Below are 21,112 nucleotides of genomic sequence, written 5' to 3' on the forward strand. Positions count from 1 at the left end.
TTGTTAATGCCATCCTCTCCCAGGGCAGGTGTCGTCCGTACATTACGGAGGGCTGCTCTTATTTCTGCCATTGTCATGTCCGCATCCAGGATGGGGTTTGGTTGTCCTTTATAATCGGGCAGGTTCTTTGTCTCTCGAGTTGTACAGAGGTATTTCTGCTGTAGCATGTTTATAATATCCTGATCCTAGCTGGAGTCTATGTTTAAAATTTTGGTGATTTCTTTTTGAGTTGTAGCTTTGCAGGGTTCCGGATCAAGGAGATGCCGCAGAAGATTCCATGTATCTCTGGTGCCTGTATTGCCATTTAGATTTTCTTAGATTTGGTTCTACTGGTGTCTCGCGAGTTCTGCGAAGTGGTGTTTAATTTCCTCCGTGAGCTTGACTATCCTGTTTCTAAGCTTTATATTGTATTTTTGCTTAAGCCATTTTTTTTCTATGCTTTACCTTGCCTCCTATGTGTGTAAGTTTTCTGTCAACCGTAATTACACCCAGATTGTTTGCTACTTCTTTAGTGGCCTTTCTTACATCCAATAGGAGAGTTTGTGTTGATTGATATTGGTCTGTAATCGGTTCCCGATTTTGGTCGCGAAGCGTCCTAAGTTTGTCCTAGTCAGTGATTTTGTTTTTTCTGAAGTTTGGGTTTAAGATTGACAATGGTGATTTTAGGTGTCATGATATAATGGTCACTCCCCACATTTTGCCTGGTGTTGCTCCAGCTTAAGTCTGAGATATTTTTGCCTGAGTAGTACTTGTTGGGGGGCTAGTCGGTGCATGTTTCCGGAAAAGGGTTGTCGCTCCGAAAAGGACAACATGTAGCATGCGAGACGGGACTAGCGCTTGCTATATGTTGTCCTTTTCGGCGCTACAACCCTTTTCTGGAAGATTTTTGCCTATTTTGAGGTACGGGCACGCGTCCCCTGTTCACGCTGTTGCCTATCCTGGTAGGTTACATGGGGTCCATGTATTGGGATAGCCCTCTTTGTTGGATAATATCCATTACGGCACTGCCTTTCTTGTATTTTGTCGCGTGTCCCCATTGGATTGTTGAGCGTTTTAAGTCACCCATTACCCTTGGGTTTTGGCGTGCGATTTGGAGGGCTTTGAGTATAGCAGCTTTTGCTGGTCCAGCCAATGCTCTGGGGTGGTCGTATGCATTTAGTACGAACAGAGAGGAAGAGGTTCTTTTGCTCGGTAGAATTTCGATTAATATACAATCACGATCTATGTTTTCAATCTTGTGGTTAATCACGGTAAGGTTTCTATGTAGTACCACCATAGTGGTTAAAGGCTGTTCTGCGATGTGACATGGCAGAACTGACCGGTACCCTGGCAGTCTTAATCGAGACATTCTGGGTTCTTAGATCACTATCCAGGAACCAGGTTTTTCAGATTGCAATTTAATGTGGCACTGCAGATTTGCTTTTTTGTTGCTCATAGACTTGCAGTTCCACTGTCAAATTGTTATAATTTTAGGATTGGCCATTTTGCTGGGATAGTTCGAGTGGTTCGTCTTGAGCTGACAGGGGAAGACGGCATAAATTTTCCTGTAAAGTGGTGTCGATTACTCCAGACTTGTGATTTGCATCCTGTATGTGTTGTTGGATGATAGAGCCACAAAGCTCGAGCAAAAATTGGAAGAGCACAGCCAGAAGCTTAACAACCTGACACAAAGAGATTGCTAAGGAAAACTCGGGAACGACTGCATTTGAAGTTGGCGCCATTTGGTGGCCTCTTTTTGTGTTGATTATAGGGGGGGAGAAGAGGGTAATGTTTGATGGCCGAACCGGTACTGCTGCACAATGTGGCTATAAATTAAGGGGACCTGTTCCTAGTCTGAGATGGGATGGCCGTCCACTGGTACCTCGTTCCTCAGGCCTCGGGCTACCGCCTGGCTGTGGTCATTACTAGGGAGAGACTCATGAGCAGAGGTCCAGACTATGTGTACTTCAGAGAGGTGGTCCGCTTGTGTTTGGTTCAGAAGGTTGTAGTCAAGTAGGGAAATTAAATTGTGTAAAGTTGCAACACGCGTATGGGAGCACATGATGAGTGAAATTTTTGTTCTTGGTACATCGTCATGGCCACAGTTTTGCGTGGTCACTCTCATTTGGGCACTGCGAAAAGAGCACGTGACACCTGCACAGTTGCGTGATGCACGCTCACAGGTGTTGCTATATCACTCTTTCGGGCTGTGCAGTTTCGCTTTCGCTGTCTCGATATTGCTTGCGCTGCAGTTGCAAAGACAATGGCATTTTAGAAAATCTAATAACTGATACGGATGGTAAGGTGCGCTTAAGCTTCTCGTAAATAAGGACCCTAACAGCAATAGTTAAAAAGTTGGCTATTCAATATTACTTAACAGACCTCTGAGAGCGCATCTTTGCTTTGTGACAATCCAGGTTAAGGCTGCGTCACAGTTTTAACCTTTTCGAGCATCCACAAAAAGTTGAGGTGTAACAAGACAAAACTCTGCAAAATCTAATTAATCAATTAAACAGCTTCTCATGCCAGTGTGGCTCATCCACGGCATGACGATTCAGCTGGCTGTAGCCTCTCGGAGCTAGCTCGAACTACTTAATGTTCTGCTCTGGAGGTGGCTGCAGTGTCGGTGGTTGCAGGGCGAGGTGCTGGTTGCCCGGGAGGGAGACAGGGTGGCAGGAGGCAGCCCAAACATCGTCTTATATGCCTTCCACAGCATAGCCTCTCCCTGCTGGACCTCTTGGGTTGTAAGGATTTGTAGGCTGTACATTGCTGTACTGACGATAAAAGCTTGTATCAGTCCAATCGGTCCTGATACAAGATGATACAAGACGATGAGCGCCTGTGAAGAATTTCCTAAGGATAACTGTTAAGGTACCTGCTGGACCAAAGAGAGTAGCAAACAAGAATGCAGCAGGGATGTCATCAGGACCACACAATTTCCTGGCATCTAAGTTTAATATCTTATTGAGCACACCTTCAGTGGGCACTGGCACATCGCCAATAGAAGATTGTGATTGAGAATAAAAGCTGGCATTACTGAATTGTGTGTAGTGAAAACTGAATGGAAGTAGTCGTTCAAGGGGCTGCAAAACACCACTTGAACGGATGCCAGTTACACTTCAGATGGATTCTTTACGTCGCACAGATGCTGACTCAAAAAGAAAATTACGAGAATCGATGCATAGAAACGGGAGTTATTCAATGAAGAATTTTCAAAATACAAGCAAACAAAATGCTGCCCTCAACTCTATTTTCGCGCAGCTTCCCATTCCCATTTCACTCTCCCAATGACGACACACTGCGCGACCAATCAAAACAGCCTATCTTAGCACGTGGCGGAAGTTTACGCTCCATGGTTGCCTGTTCTCTGTAACTCGTTCATGCCAAGGCTGGCAGCGCCGTTTCCATGGTTACAACAACCATGTGAACGCCCAGCTGACCCAGCGATGCTTCATCGTCACCACGACGGCGCAGAAGGGAACACTGATCAGTGACGTCCCCTTACTTATGGTTCCCATCTCGAGCGCGAGATGCTACGACAGTGTGACAGCCTGCACAAGATATCAGACACATTTAGCATAGCGCATACCGCTACTGCTTACCGCCAACCATCGCCCCTAGCGTGCTGGTTGTTGTTGTTGTTGCTGCCTTGGTCGCATGGCACAGCGCGCTGGTTGGTCACGGCGAGCAAGGAGCGCGCGCTGTTGACGGGAATGTGGCGCCATCTGGTGCCGCTGCCCGGTGATCCTCCACAAGCTGACGATGCACTCTGTCTGCTAAATGTGAACTGAACACATCATCCCTTGGGACCGAAACGAACGCTTATATAGTGCAATGGCTCGATCGGGTCGATTCCGCAAAGCCGCTCTCAGATACATAAAGAGTAGCCATAGGCATTGAGTGCTAGGTCGTAGGATGTGTACAGAGAGGTGCAAACTCCTTCGATGCAAAAAGTAGCCAGAGCCTCTAGCGGTGTATTTTTGTTTTACTTGCCTTACAGTGCTTTTATCTAGGGCAAACAAGTTGGTTTTGTTAATGTAATATAGAACACAAAAACTTGACAAAACGTATCTCTGGTTATTAACACAATTTGCAGTATATTTCCTCTGTCCAATCATAAAGCTTGCCCTCCGTGATGTCATATCCGATGCTAAAAACTGCCACTGTATGGTGATACCGTCAGCACCATGAATATGTTTTTGCGATCTAATTAAACTATTAAAAACAGGAGTATACGTGCTACGACCGATGCTAATAGTATCGCTATAACTCCTTCTATGCAACCAACGGGCAAAACAATGCACTGAAAATGTGTTTCGAGCCCCTTTAAAAACAAGGTATTATTAGTGGTTCAGAAACTGCGACATTGTTTGTTATCAATGTATCCAAAGGGTACCCAGGGGGTAGAATAGACTTCCACAATTTACGGGGATTAGTTTTTATTAATTTTGGCAGAGTAACCTTGTAATAAAAACCTTTTGCAGCATTCAATTTAGTACCAACCTCCTCTTTGGCGCTAATAAACTGACTAACCCTCGCAGGGTCACCAGATCATCCTGACCAGATGCGTTGTCACCTTGCGTAATGAAAACAAGCGAGATTGTCCTGCTGCACGCTGGGATTTACTCTGGTCATGCTATGAGGTAGAGGGCACACCAGAAATGTGCATGGCACATTTACAAATGGCTGCAGTGTTGACTAGCACTTTCTCAGCCGAAGGGGAGAAATGGCATGCTACTGCACATTTCCGTCGGCGTTGATTTTGGGATTCGCTTCGTTGCCCTATCAAAAAGAAGCGGATAGTCCCAGGTGATTTTTCTTGCTCACGTCAAACTGTTTCCTAGCTTCGCGATTCACGTTCTCCAATACATATTCATCACTGGCACGCAACTTCAATTTTGCATCTTAGCTTCCTCACCTGGCAGGCGGCATCATTTTCAGTAAGGTGGTGGTGCTCGCAAAGCCATACGGATGCGACGCTGAAATCGAAGCTCTTGGCTGGACTGGATGCAGCGGCACAACGCACACTTCAAGCTACATTTAGTCTGGTCGATGCAAGATTGGGACTGCATTTTAAAACTGCCGGCTTAGAATAACGCGGTAGGCGCTCAGCCACTGTGAACCACATCCACGATGAGCTATACATGCATCGTGCAGATGGCCCTGAGGAGTGCACACTTGCCACTGTGCAGTCGTGTTTGGGCCCTCACTAAAGTGGATCACGGTAGTCGGTCGTGCTGCGTTAAAACTGTAAAAACTCTGTTCTTTTTTTCTTTTACACATCATTTTTTTTAACATAGTTACTAGGAACGGCAAAAATGGTGCGTCATTTATCGCCGTGTATAAGTTGCAGCAACGAAAAATATGAATATGGTATTACATGTATCTGCTTCTAACACTCACTTGTCTACGCCAAAAAGAACTTCTGGCTGTTGCAAAAGCTGTTGCAGAGTGACTATGGCCAATCACATCACTGCGCGTGTTTACAGAAGATACCGGGATTGAACATTTTGGGAAAGGAGTTAATGAAGAATACCTTAGTAATCTACGATAAGCTAATGAGATGGCCTTGCTAAGTAACTGTCGAGATGAATTGCAAAGCATGATCAGTGACTTAGACTGGAAAAGCAGAATGGCACATCTTGAAAATTAATAGGCAGGAAACTAAAGTAATGTTCAATAGTCTCAGAAGGGAACAAGTTAACAGTTTACAAGCCAGGTGCTGGAAGTGGTAAGGGCAGGTAGTGACCATAGATACGAACCCTGAGAGTCAAATAACTAGAAGAATAAGAATAATGTGGAGCTATTTGTTAGGTTCTATGTGATCATGAATGGAAATTTATCATTATTACTCAAGAGGGACATACGTGGGGTGTTTCGCTGAAGACTTTACACAATTTCTAAAAGCAGATTTTTGAGTTAGAAGGGGACTTTTTTTGTCATAGCATTATGAGCCATGTAGTACATCTGAATGCAACTGAGACGTGCTGGCTAGCAGGCTGGATAACTAATATTGAGTAGTTAACTTGTTAACTATTACTGATAGGCTTCTTAATTGTTCAGAGGCATGTAGCACACCGTAAGTGATATCCGTATCAGTTTTTAAAATTTTGAAAATGCGGTTACCTCTGGTGCTGTGGCCCAACAAATTCTGGATACATCGCAGCAAAATACATCTGCTTTTGAGAAGCGTGCAGGCAAAGCAAGCTCTCCAGTGCATGTAACTCATCGAAATAGCCAATATTCTTGGGGCCACAGCACCAAGGGTAATCGCTTTTTCGAAATTACAAAAACTGATATGGATATTACTTACTGTAGGCTACAGGCCTATGAACAATTTAGGAGCCTAACAATAATAGTTAAAAAGCTAACATTTAATATTAGTTAACCAGCCTGCTAGTAGCTAACAGAGTAAATGCTAGGTAATCGACATAAGAAAGTTTAATATAGCGAGAATCAAACATGCTCTAAAGAACGACCGCGGAGGTAGCCTAAAAGCGGTGAAGAGGAAACAAGGAATAGGCAAAAGCAGATGTATGCATTAAGAGACAGAGGGCAATATCGTTAACAGTATGAATAAGGTAGTTAAAAAAATTGATTGATGGTAAGTCCTTTATTTTGAGAGAAGGGCATAAGACCACTGTGGGGGAAGTGAAGAAAGAACGTTAGTCACACTCGAGGTCCGAGTTGGTGTATTGTCCACTTTGCTATGGCTGGACCCCATCAGAAGGGCTTTAACCAGCACCCCTACACCGCCCTGATCAGGCCGCTTTGGCTTTTATATACAGCAATAGGAGCTGTGTGGCTGTAACAGCAACCAGCATGGTATGGTAATCTGCATGCTGGAGAGACTATGGCTTTTCTCCCAGTTTCAAATGCTGTACATTCCCAAAGTATAAGAAAGGCGATGTCAAGGACTTTAAAAATTACAGGCCGATCAGGTTACTGTCCGTTGCTTACAAGGTATTAAGTTAATCACTCATAGAGTCAGGACAACCTTAGACTTTGAGCAACTAAATGATCAGGCAGGCTGTCAAAAAAGATACTTGACAATTGACCATATTCATACTATCACTCAGGTGATAGAGAAATGCGCAGAATATAGCCAACTCCGCCCTCACAGATTACGAGAAAGCACTTGACTCATTTGAAACAACTGTCTTGCAGGTATTGTGGAATCAAGGTGTAGAAGAGCCGTATAAATATTCTGGAAGATGTCTATACCGGCTGCATAGCTACCATAGTCCTCCATAAAGTCGGCAGTAAAATTCCAATAAGGAAGGGCGTCGGGCAGGGAGACACGCTGTCACCAATGCTATTCACCGCCTGTTTACAAGAAGTATTCAGAGGCTTAGACTGGAAACAGTTAGGGGTAAGAGTTGATGGACAATACCTTGGTAATCTGCGATTCGCTGATGACATTGCCTTGCTATGCCACTCGGGATGAATTGAAAGGTATGAACAATTACTTAGGCAGAGCAAAACGGTGGGTCTGAAAATTAATATGGAAAAAACCAAAGTAATATTTAACAGTCTTGCAAGGAAACAGTTTACAGTTGGTAGCGAGGTTCTGGAAGTGGTTAACGAATACGTCCCTTTAGGGCAGGTAGTGACTGCACATCTGGATAATGACAGGGAAATAACTAGAAGAATAAGAATGCGGCCGAGTGCATTTGGCAGGATCTCTCAAATTGAGAATGGCAGTTTGCCAATCTCCTTCAAGAGAAAAATAAATAATAGCTGTATCTTACCAGTACTCACCTTTGGGGCAGAAATGTGGAAAATAACGAAAAGGGTTCAACTTAAATTGAGGACAGTGTAGAGAGCCATGAGTAGGAAAATGATAGGTGTAACGTTAAGGGACAGGAAGAGGGCGGAGATGAGGAGGGAACAAGTGCGGGTTGATGACATCCTAGTTGTCATCAAGAGGAATAATGGCTTGGGCAGGGCATAAGAATGGCAGTTTACCAATCTCCTTCAAGAGAAAAATAATAGCTGATCTTACCGGTACTCACCTATGGGGCAGAAATATGGGAGATAACGAAAAGGGTTCGACTTAAATTGAGGACAGTGTGGAGAGCCATGGATAGGAAAATGATAGGTGTGACGTTAAGGGACAGGAATAGGGCGGAGTTGGTAAGGGAACATATGCGAGTTAATGACATCCTAGTCGTCATCAAGAGGAAGAATGGTTTGAGCAGGGAATGTAATGTGAAAGCAAGTTAATCGATAATTGTTAAGGGTAACAAACTTGATACCAAGAGAAGGCTGCGTAGTAGGTGTCGCCAGAAAGATAGGTGGGTGGATGAGATTAAGAAGTTTGCTGGCATACGGTGGCCGCAGCTGCAAAAGTACAGGGTTAATTGGAGAGACATGGAAGAGTCTTCTGTCCTGCAGTGGGCGTAGTCAGGCTGATGATGGTGGTGTAAAGCTCAATAGAATTGTTTTTAAAGAATTTTTAGATCGTAACTGAAAATTCAACACATTGATTAGACAGATGTAAAGAAAAATGAGCATAGTGGCATCCATCAGCACCCCGTTCCAATTAAAGAGGCAGCTTCTAATTTCAGTCCGTCCATCCTGTTACTGTGTAATGTTTAGAGAACGTAATCATACAAACAAAAAGGTACTGTCCTTTTCACGTCCCTAGCCACCATGTTTTGTTGTAGAGTGAAACACCACAAAAGGGGCCCGGGAGTGTGGTACCTTATGCACACAACCGTGTTCAGGTGAAATGGTTCAATTTCAGGGGTATCATTTCACTGAGAAGCCCATGCAAAGAATGTATGAGAACAAAGAACACTGTTCGTGATTGATTCTTGTGGTGGAGGTTGTTCCGTACGTGTTATCCCGTAGAGATTCTTTTCGTTACCATGGTTAACGCAAAAGAAATACAATGTATCACACGTGGTTTCTCATCATCATCATCAGCCTGACTGCACCCATTGCAAAGCAAAGGCCTCTCTCATGTCTCTCCAATTGAGCCTGTCTTTGGCCAGCTGCAACCACCGTATACATGCAAACTTCTTAATCTCATCCGCCCAGCTAACTTTCTGCTGACCCCTGGTATGCTTGCCTTCTCTTGGAATCCACTCCATTACCCTTAAGGACCAGCAGTCATCTTGCCTTCGAAGTACATGCCCTGCCCAAGCCCATTTCTTCCTCTTGATTTCGACTCATTATCATCATCATCAGCCTGAATACACCCACTGCAGGGACTAGGATGTCATTAACCCATGTTTATTCCCTCACCAACTCTGCTTGCTTCCAGTCTCTTAACATTACACCTATAATTTTATTTTTCCATGGCTCGCTGCATTGTCCATAACTTAAAACTTAACTCTTTTCGTTAGCCCGTAGGTTGCCCGTATGTGAGTACCGGCAAGATGCACCAGTTGTACACTTTTCTTTCGAGGGGTATTGGTAAACTGCTATGAACCTGCCATATGCACTCCACCCCATTCTTATCCTTCTAGTTATTTCCCTCGCATGATCCGGATCAGCTGTCACCACTTCCAGTACCACGCTGCCAATTGCTATTCTCTTTCTAGAACGTTTGACATCACTTTGCTTTTCTGCATATTAATTTTTACACCCACCGTTCCGCTCTGTCTCTCGAAGTCATTGATCATGATATGCAGTTTACCTCGCGAGTGACTCAGCAAGGCAATGTCATCAGCGAATTGCAGATTATTTAGGTATTCTTCATTTACTCTTATCCCCAAATGTTCCCAATTCAGGCCTCGGAATACCTCATGTAAACAGGCGGTGAATAGCATTGGTGAGATCATGTCTCCTTCCCTGATGCCCTTCGTTATTGGAATTTTATTGCTGAATTTATGGAGGACTATGGTAGTTTTGCAGTTGCTATATATATATAGATATATACATACATTCATTTATTCATTCATTCATTTCATTTCTTTCCTACTCTTGCCATACAAATTATCAAAACACGGACTGGCCAGATATCTTCCAGTATCTTGACATAAGCCTCTTCTACACCCTGATTCCGCAATGACTGTATGAATGCTAGATTTCTACAAAGTAAAATGCTTTCTCGTAACCAATGAAGGCTATATATAGGGGTTTAGTACATTCTGCGCATTTCTCTATCACCTGATTATTAGGGTGTTAGAACATATTGGGGAATATCCTTTGCAAAAGCCAGCATGATCATTTGGTTGACAAAAGTTTAAGGTTGCCTTGACTCTATTAGTGATTACCTTACTAAATACCTTGTAAGCAACAGACAGTGAGCTGATCGATCTGTAATTTTTAACTCCATGGCGTCTCCGTTATTATGGATTAAGATAATGTTTTCGTTCTTCCAAGCTTCTGGTACGGTCAAGGTCATTAGGGTGGCTGATTTTTCTAGCATCATCTCCCCTCCATCCTTCAACAGATCTGCTTTTACGTGATTCTCACCAGCTGCTTTTCTCCTTTGCATTCCTCCTATGGCTTTCTTTACTTCCTCTTTCGTTACTGGTGGGATGACGCATCGCTGTGCTCTGTCTCTCACGTTAACATTGTTTACATTGGCTACTGTATACATTTGTGTAAAACTCTTCAGCTACTTCAACTGTCTTATCCATATTGCTAATTAAATTTCCCTCCTTGTCTCTTTATGCATATATTAGGTTTTTACCTATGCCTATTTTCCCCTTCATCGCTTTTAGGCTACCTCCATTCTTAAAAGCGTGCTTGATTCTCTCCTTATTAACTTCCTTATGTCGGCTACCTTGCACTTATTTATCAACTTCAATAGCTCTGCTAGTTCTATTCCGTCTGTAGTGTTAGACGCCTTCATGCTTTGGTGTTTCTTAATCAGAACTTTCGTCTCCTGAGATAGCTTGCCGGTATCCTGTCAAACTATCCTACCGCGTACTTCTACTGCGCACTCCGTAGTGATCGCTGTCAGATTATCCTTCACTGTATGAACATTAAGATGTCTTCCTCAGTTAAAGCTGAATATCTATTCTGCAGCGATGTCTTTAATTCCTCTATTTTCCCTTCTACTGCTAACTTGTTAGTGGTCTTCTTCTTCACTAGCTTCTTCCGTTCCCTCTTCAAGTCTAAGCTAATTCTAGACCTTATCATTCTGTGGTCGCTACAGAGCACCTTTCCGAGGACGGCCACATCCTGAACGATGCCAGGTTGAGCGCATAGTATGAAGTCGATTTCATTTTACTCTCCATTGGGGCTCTTCCAGGTCCACTCCCTGTTCTCTTGTTTGCAGAAGAAAGCATTCATGATCCATAAATTATTTCTATCTCCGAACTCAACTGATAACTCTCCTTTGCTATTCCTAGAACTTATCCCACAGTCGCCTACCGCCTGGTCGTCAGCCTGTTTCTTGCCCATCTTCGCATTGAAGTCGCCCATCAGTACAGTGATTTTGCTTTGTTCATTGCCGATTTCACGTCTTCATAGAAGCTTTCAATGGTCTGGTCATCAAGGCTGGATGTTGGCACGTAGGTCTGCACCACCTTCAGCTTGTGCCTCTCATTGCGTCCAATTGCGATAGCTTCCACCCTCTCTTTAGTACTATAGAACTCGTCTATGTTGCCAGCTATATCCTGATTAATGAGGAATCCCACACCTGGTTCTCGTCTATCTGCTAATCTGTGATAGCACAATATGTGCCTGTCCTTTAGTGCTGTATATGCCTCACTTATCCTCCTAACTTCACTGAGCCTTATGACATCCCATTTAATGCCCGCTAGTTCCTCAAATAGCACTGCTAGGGTAGCCTCACTAGATAATCTTCTAGCGTTAAACATTGCCAGGTGGTTACTATATATGTTCAAAAACTTGTGGCAGCTTCCCTTGCTGACACCGGGATATTGTATGCAGTACAAATGCACAAGCATAAGTTGCAAATCATGCTGCACTGGTTGGCACAAGACTTTCATGGTACTTCTGGTGGTGTGAAATTAAAGGGACAGTGTGGAGAAGTTGGATTTTATCGATAGAATACCAGCTCCTAAACACAAAAACACTACCCTTTCTGAAAACAAAGTTCTTGTAAAGTAGAAATGAGCAAGAACTAAAATACCAGTGTCGTTGCCACAGGCCAATCTTCCAAACACAAACATGATGATGAAATAGGAGAAAAGAAACCACAGATTTCTGAGGCTTACAAACGTGCATGAAGCTTATGCGTTTCATCTATATTGGAAGTATATCAATTTTGTATTGAAACGGCTAGTGCGTTTTTATCACATGAGGAAGACTTAAAGACAACCTGAATGTTGGAAGTCAAACAAAACCTCTAGCGCAACAGGCGTCCAGCTGAGTTTCGGTATGCTTTGGAGTGCTTCGCGGCTATGCGTTCTACGTGCCCGCCTGGTTTAGTTATGTGCCTCGATTTACAAGGGCAGAGGAGGAGAGGACCTCCAAGTGCTTCTCTAAGTGCTCTTCAGACGAAGCTCATGCAACGGCAGGCAGCTGCGACAAGAAAAAAAAGAGCTGTGTATAGCCTATGTTCAACGTGCCTGCACGCTAGCAAACGCACCGCTCGGCATGTTCGCTTCGCCAATGTATGAAGACGCTTGACTGCATAACCAGCCCTATGAGGACTATTTTACAGAATTTAAATAATCTCGCACGTGCCAGTCGCAGCACATCAGTTGTGATGGTGACTTGGAGGTGACAGCGATGCTGCCGATTCCAGGGCACTAGGACTTTCCCACCCACTGCCTCACCCCTTAAAAGCATTATCGCACGCTGTGTGCGGTTGAGGTCTCTGAGTGCATGCCCCAGTCCTTTGCGAGAATTTCATTATCAGAATCGGGATTAGGATCCATCCTAACATTGGTGCAAACGTAAACGAAGCGATGACAGATATGATAGAGACCTTCAACGTCCGGCCGGCAGTAGTTTTCATTTCAGCTGCTGCTAGGCAGGAGTGCAGCGCTCGCTGTCAGCAGTCACAAAGTCCTCGTTTCCGTTTCCGCCACTTCACTCTTCTCAGTGTCCTCAGTGGCACTTTAAACAGCATTGATAAGCATTCGCACTGCACACATTCATGACAGCAAAACATTCCAGTGAAATAAAACAAAATGTATACATTTGAATACACGCCATTGAGTAAACTTGCATCTCTGCGCTCGGTCGACAGCTTCCCATGACATATCAGCTCGTCTGCATATCGAATTTGATTACTTTGTCTCTGTATTTACACAATAGTTACCAAATGGACAAAGTGGAGGTGGCGCCGTCTGGAGCGAAACACCGCACTTCGCTGTCGCCTGGTAATTGAAGGTGGCACGGGACAGCGTACACTTTCATCATCTCACGTATTGGTGGTGAGTGAGCCTCACTACACAAGAAGGCCGTGAAGGTGGTGAGCGGCAGCTTGACACATGAAGAAAGCATGCTTGCGGAGCAAGAGTTCATCTCCTACGTGCACCTCAATCATGGCGACTGGTGGCATTGCACCGTAGCGCCGAGTCGCTGCTGTCCGCCAGGCCATACCGCCTATATGATGTAATAAGCAGTTTATGTTCCAAAATCTGGTGTGGAAATTATTCTGGAGCCCTCTGTACAGCTGTTTAGAGCACATACTTAAGCATGCGTTCCTGCATTGAGCGGCGTGCCTTGGTATAACCGCGGGAACGAGGAGCACATCGGAGTATGAAAGAAAGTGACCGCAGAGAAGGATGAAAGACTGTGATAGCGAAGAGAGCGAGCGGAAGTTGAGGGTGCAGCAGAAGCAAGAGGAGGAAAGCAGAGAAGGATGGTATTGCGAAAGATATGCAGCGAGCGCATCCCGAGGAGTGCAACTTGCTTCCACCGCTCGTTCAAAGATGGTGTCCGAGTGGTGCATTGCGTTGTCGTGTTTACATAAGCAGAGTTCTCTATGCGGCGGTTGCTTTGAAACCCTCCCAGATCCTGCGATTTCCCGATTAGTGAGGCATTCGCGGCACACACTGCTCCGTTCTCGGCTGCTGTTGTGAAATGTTCTGCGCGAGACTGTCTGTGCCAGCTACGCCACACACAACATCCTCTTTCTGATATCCTTGCCGCACTATACTGCGAAATTAGAATACCAGAGGAGCTGCATTCAAGTTTTGCATTAAGAAGTATCTTAATTTCCGCTAGGTTTGTTGTACCATCTTTTGCATCTTCAGTGGTGAGCCACCACGATTGTTGTCACCCCCTTCCGTCCTAAACTGGCATAAGAAATCTTAGTACGATCAGAACTAGAATACACATCCGGAATTTGGTGTCCATATCAGACGTACCTAATCAATGCATGATTTAGTACCCGGGTTTGAACCCGACCGCGGCGGCCGCGTTTCGATGGAGGTGAAAAGCTAATGCACGTGGCATGGTGCCCATGTGCTGTGCGATATCAGTGCACGTTCAAGATTTCCAGGTGGTCGAAATTATTTCTAGAGACCTCCACTATGGTACCTCTTTCTTCCAGTCTTCTTTCACTTTGTCCTTCAGCCCTTCTCTTACTGCACAGAGATAGGTGAGACAGTTGCTGCGTCATTTCCTTTCCTCAAAAACCAGTTTGTTCACTCATTTCTCCAGAACCACGCTGCTCGCTTCATATCTTGAAAGTAGGAGTACAAAATCAATATCAGCTGTACCAAATCATCGCTTGATCTTCCCACATTGGTCTTTTGCCGCAAATATTACGACTATGCCTCTTTCAAACTTTAGTAGTTCTTCTATCACTTCCAGTCTCTTCTTCACGCACCAGCATGTTCATCACGATGTTTGTTCTATAGCATAGATGTACAGTGCCTGCATGGATCAATGTCTGCTTTTAATAAATCGTTTCTGCCAACAGCAATACAGGAATGGAATGAATTACCAGATTCTACTGTCATGGAAAGTTATCCTGTTAAATTTAAAGGGCTGTCGCAGCTTTTTTTGGGAATAAAAATATCTTACTTCCCTTTCGCATTCCAAGATTGATGTATTTGAGCAACTCATAAATTTGTACTTCCCTTGCTCTGATTGCATCCTCTGAATCTGTGTCAACTAGATTTTCATTGTATTGTATTCATTTCGTATTTCTTGCACTCACTTTATATTTAAACTGTTTTACTGGACTTTTATTTTTTGTTTCAACTTCTTTGACTGTGTTTTATGTATTTACATATCACCCCCCCCCCCCCGTCCCCCATCCCCATACCCTGTAAAGGGGTATAGGGGTCCAATGAATGATGATTTTGTTTACTTCTCTTCCTGCCTGTCCACAGGCCACTGCTAGCATCAGTCGGGCAGCGGTCAACTGCAGGTCGGCGCAGTGCCGCTACTGTCAGGTGACGTTCAGCAGCGCATCGGACCGGGTGCGCCACGAACGCACGCACACGGGCGAGCGACCATTCCGGTGTGACCAGTGCCGCATGTCCTTCAAGCGCAAGGACCACCTGAGCCTGCACCTGCGCAGCCACACAGGGGAACGACCCTTCGCGTGCCGCCTGTGTTCCAAAACGTTCACTAGAGCCAACCGCATGCGCTGGCATGCCTGCAAGGGGAATCGCAATGACACACACTCTCCCGCGTGCTAGTGATGCAGTGTTGGCCAAGAGAGGGCAGGACCTCTTTCCTGCACTTCCCGAGCAGGGTTCCGAGGCGCAGTGCTTCGTTACTGCTATAAGGGCCATGCGCCTAGCGAAGAGTGGGCCCCCTGCCTACCCCCTTGAAATCACTGCCTCCCTCTCACTCTCACCAAACCCACACTGACCTTATACACACAGTCCTAAGGTGACACCATATCAGCTGTCACACTTGACCAGTGAACACTCGGATGGCTGAGCCTTGAAAGCAGTGGAATAGGATCACCAGTGTTCCGTAAAAGCACCCTGGAAACAAATTTTTGTTAGATTATATTGATAGGCTGTCACGTCATAATCACAAAGAGACCACTGTCACCAAAAACACACCTTTTATAATCTAGAAAACAGCAAGAAACGAAGTACAGGTGTCATCACCGACCGATTTTGCAAGTAAAGTACGCACGTCATCTCTGATTTTTTTGAGGATCCTAGAAGCTAGCTACATTGCAATTAGTTTCATACGGTGACAACCAGTCCTTTTTATTGTACCCGTCGAGAGTTGGAATAGACTGATGGAAAAAATTTTAAAATTCAATGTTCTCAGCCATGACTGCATCTTTTGGTTCCGGACAAACGTAAGCATACCCAGAAAGAGCGATAGAATCATATTTCGCTCAGAGCAGTAATTGGATGGGGTTCTCCTCAGAGTCCCTCTGAACGGAGTTGAGAGCTGTGGCTCCCCAAAATGACTGTATGTATAGTTGGCGTGGAATAGAACAAAGAACGCAGTTCTTGAAGGGAAAGGGCACTGAACTAAGATGGTGTGAAGCAAACTGACACTCTATCAACCAAAAAATGGAATGTTTTTGCCTTCCTCATTTTTTAGATGTTTGTTTAGAAATCTTAAGGATGCCCAGGCATTGTAGTTGCAAACGCCTCAGTGAGACCTTTCCTGTGGTCTGTTTCATGGCCCAGCTCCCACGAATTTAAACTTATCAACCTGCACTCCTGCTCTTTCCAAGCAGGCTGCGAGACGCAACACAGTGTTACTCCCACTGCTGCGAAATGCGCCTCTCCCTTGTATTATCCCGTCACCGATACCCGTCACCTGAAGCTGTTGGGGCAAGAAGTGCGGAATGCCTTTCCTGAAATGATGCTGGAACTGAGCTTTCCTTAATTAGTGCATTTGGTGCGCATGAACTTGAGTAGCCCTCTGTTTGACCGTCTGGCGCAGCACTATTTGCAGTGACGCTGAATCAATCAAAATTATCTAGCGCACGTCTTATCTTGTTATTAGTCTCTTCAGAAAACTGCGCATTTAGTAACCACGTTCTCCGATTCAATTAACTTTCTCTAGGTGAGCTGTTCCATGAGTTGGGTCACTGGTAGCATATTATGCCTTTGCTTTCTGTTATTACCAGCTACTCACAAGTGCATGTTCTTGTATAATGTTTCAAAGCAAAATACGTGTTCGTTTGCCAATAGTTTTGTGTTCAAAGAGTTCATACTAATTACAACAGCTAGGTTCGCTTCCAGAAAACTATGGGCCTCGCTGCCTGCTAATATTGAACCAGCTATATGCATCATTAAGCGGGTGACATCATAGATCTTCGAAAATATTGTGACTAAGAAGATGACGAACTGTACAGCGGCACGGGCAGGAACGCTCGCGTTGGGCAAGCAGCCATTAAATCATCTTATTGCCATTGACCATCGTGTCTTTCTTCTGTTGGCCGCCACGTCACATTTGGTGGAGGTGCGGGGTGCCTTCGACATCCTGGTCCGGGGAGCTTCGGCGTCCTGCGTCAGTCGTGGTCATCATCTGTGAGTACTTGGCGTGCGTCGCTCGGCCGTGCCCCAGCCTTACCGACCCGAACAGACCTCGCCGTTGCACCCCCCCCCACCCAGTCCCCCGCCCAGACCACTCAACACGACGAACTCAACCCGACTAAGGACCTGACCTATCGACCCCACTGACCCGAGACGCCGCGTACATCTGAAGACACCGTTCCCCTGCCCAGGCCGTTCGGCGCTTCCTGGGGCCTCGACATTTGGCTCTTGGCGACCTGCGGCCCGGAAGCTTCAAGACCAGGAATCATTCAGCCATCTCGTTCATCGTGGCGGCTAGCACCTCACTTCTTTCTCGTCCCTGTCCAACCATCCTCTTAAGCCCGTAACCACTACGCACCTCTCTTTGTCACCGATCGAGACTATCGCTCGGTGGCCCTAGGTAGTGTGACAAAGAAGACGACGAACTGTGCAGTGGCGTGGGCAGGAGCGCTCGCGCTAGGCCAGCAGCCATTAAATCATCTTATTGCCATCGACCATCGTGTCTCCTTCTTCGGCTGGCCACCACGTAACAATATCATGCCTTGTATGTTGCATTACAACTTTCGTGGTCATGAGTTGGAAATTGGTAACGCACGTTACTGCATTTCTTAAGAAATGCTAGTTTTGAATTTTCTTTGCTATTTTTACGTTAACCTTTTGGTTTCATATTATGTAGTTATTTTACTCCTATAATTTTGGATTGTATTTTGTTTTTGTTTCTTTCAAGCGCTACCTGTGTCCGACATCCGCAATTCTCTTTGGTCACAAATTAACTGTTGTAATGAGATTTTCCACCGCAGTTTTCATTTTGACCCTTTTCTGTAAATTTTTCCTCTGTGTAACTTATTTCAAGAAAATAAGCTCAAACCCAAAAGCTCTTCTTTTCAGCGGTGCTAAGAACCTGGAAGAGCAATATGCTTGATACAGAGTGTGCATACAATATAGAGTGCAGTGTTACATGCTGCTCAAGACCAGGCCTGGCAGACCCTTTTGTTGTTCACACCAGCAGCTGCATTCTTAAATGTCAAAAGTATAATACTATTCAGGTACAACTATAGATTGATTCTATTAACTAAGCTGTGCAAAATGATGTGTTTTCTGTGCTGTTGAAAGTTGGAGATTTGGTGCCAGGTTTTTGCAGCAACCTATCGTTAAGAGAGGACGAAAGGGAAAATAAAAAATTGTGGCTCATCTTGTCTGAGCCAGGTTATACAGAGTGAAAGGCAACCTATGCGGTGCCCAATGTTGGCACGGAGACGTTGGCAACATCCGCTGTCCTTTTCCGCTTAAGATATTTTTGTTGCCTGTGCCGTTGCTTCTCCAGACGTGCCTCCCATTATTCATCGGTTTCAACGGCTCGAGGAGCCTGCACCAGCATAGTGAATGCCATCCTGTGCAAAAGGGTGGGAGCTGACCTCGTACACATCCCTGCTAACTTCATTACCCCGTATCCTAGTTGTTGACTCATTAACCTAATTACATGGTTAGCCTCAACGACCCTCCTTTCTGTTCTGCTAGACTGCCTCTGGACATCTGGGATTGTGCATATGGTCACATTCACACTCTCGGAGGCTTCTCTGCGCCTACACAAAGCAAGCATAAGTGGAGCGCTTCCTGCTGCTCTCCCGCTGCAACACTATCCTGTCATACCGTGGCCTCCGTGGTCAGCTCCGGCAGCGCGCCGTCAGCACTGCCGGAGCTGATCACAGAGGCCTCGTCTTTGCTGCCAGAACTGATCGCAGAGTCCATGGTCGCACATTGCGAGTAGGCGCCAAAGGATGGCACTCGTCTCCGCTTTTATCTGATACATATTGTAAGTACCTGATACAACTGATCAGGTGCTTACAATACAAGGCCATGGATATGGGTAAACGAAGGGCAGATGTACGCGGAAAAGCACGAACAGTCTCTCATAGCCAAAGGGTGAAGAGATGCCAGGATAATGAAACATAGGGCATTATGGGGGTACAACAAATATGAAGTACTAAGAGGTATTTGGAAAGGAATAATTGTGCCGGGGCTTACTTTCAGGAATGCGGTTCTGTTCTAAAAGGCAGAAGTTCAGTCGAGATTAGAAGTAAATCAGAGAGCTATTGGAAGATTAGCAATAGGTGCCCACAGGAAAATCACAAATGAGGCAGTACAGGGGGATATGGGCTGGGCATCATTCGAAGCACGGGAAGCTCACAGTATAATACTATACGAAGAATGCCTGAGGAAATTAGACAACTGGTGGGCAGCTAAGGTTATGTGCCTTACTTTAGTTGCCATGGGGGGAGAAGCCTGTTTATATAAATATTACCTCTGACATTTAAAAACATTGAACATACTTTGCAGGTATTATACAGAGGGCTAGAGTTTGTGGTATAACTGAACACTGCAATCTGAGGCAACCTCTTGGCCTGATTTAATACAAGTGACAATGGTCTACACCAGATTTTAATGAACTGTAGACACCAAATTTTAGCTTGTGTGTTTTATTCCTTCAAACACTGCATTAGACATTCATATGCGTGATTCCTTCAAACACTGCATTAGACATTCATATGCGTGGATCACCCTGTGGTATCCGCGTACGACCACTAAAATAATTTAGAAATAAACTCCTTTTTGACGCTCTTTTGGTTTCGGTTTCATGTACCGAACGATGACTGTGACATCAAATTGATGTTTTGGTCATGTGATGCATTAGAAAAACTAACATTAATCACTGACAGGTCATTTTTTCTCACTGCAGGTCTTGGAAGAGACGGGATGAAATGTCGCAGTAAATTGAAACTACATATCAGCGAGCATATTACAGTCTTTGTAGTGGATCACGTGACCAAAGCATCAACTTGACGTCACAGTCGTAGGTCAGTCGATGAAACTGAAACAGCATATATATTATTTAGCGACTGTAGGCAAATATCACTGAATGATCCATGTATTCAAATGTCGAATGCAGTGTTTGACAGAAGAAAACACGCAATAAAATTGGGTGTCTATAGTCCTTTAAAGATGTGTGGCAATGCCGCACAAGCAAGTTGAACAACCATGTCTATTTCTCCCAGGAAGCACCGCAACCCAGTGGATGTGCTGACACGGTCCCACAGAGAGAAAACACCACCATCATGCTGAACAGACCAGCCAAATGCTGAAATCTCCGGGCCAGTGGCACAACAACTATCGGCAGTAAAGCATGAGCATGCATACAGCCGAGAAATAACCGAGGACAGGGTGAAGCTGCTTGAGCAAACTGTTACATCTGCCCGGAAAAAAATGAAAGTGCTGCACCGCAAAACAGCCAGATACGAACAAAAAAGTGCAACATTACAGAATGTCATTCTGGAGATGGAGAAAAATTTGCTTTCACAAGAAGCTGAAAAAAGATTGCAGAGTTTCGGAATCTGCCGCAAGAGATTTTACAGAGGTGGGGTGAAAATGCAGCAACAGAACATTCCTGTCGCAGAAGGTATACCGATGAGATGAAGTTTTCTTCCACACTGTATACCATGCTACACGGGCATATGCATACTTGCGTACAGTTTCCTATATGATCAGTGTACAGGCTATCTATCAGGCAGTGGGTACAAGTCAGCGGCTGGTCAGGCTTCACTGCTGAAGTTCTCAACGACTTAAAGGCCAAACGTGCAAGAATAGTCGCGGGAGCACCTGTGCTCCATTGTACTTGATGGTATGAGCATAAGAAAGGCTTGTGAGCTTGACGCTTCCAGCAGCCATCTCATTGGTTATGTAGACCTGGGCCACTCTCCGGAAACTGATAATGTCATTGATGCGCC

The 21,112-nt window shown here is 44.9% G+C and overlaps 1 protein-coding gene across 1 annotated transcript in view; it reads left to right on the forward strand.

The window, feature by feature from the left end:
• The window catches only part of LOC144106833 (uncharacterized), a 55,199-nt gene extending 36,845 nt beyond the window's left edge, over positions 1 to 18,354 (forward strand). The window contains exon 5 of the mRNA XM_077639779.1: positions 15,201 to 18,354. Within this exon, the coding sequence (XP_077495905.1) occupies positions 15,201 to 15,512 (312 nt within the window). The 3' untranslated portion in view covers positions 15,513 to 18,354. The remainder of the gene's footprint in view (positions 1 to 15,200) is intronic.
• Positions 18,355 to 21,112: the final 2,758 nt, after the last annotated feature.

Source organism: Amblyomma americanum, chromosome 10 (assembly GCF_052857255.1).
Source record: "Amblyomma americanum isolate KBUSLIRL-KWMA chromosome 10, ASM5285725v1, whole genome shotgun sequence".
Classification (NCBI taxonomy): Eukaryota; Metazoa; Arthropoda; class Arachnida; order Ixodida; family Ixodidae; genus Amblyomma; species Amblyomma americanum.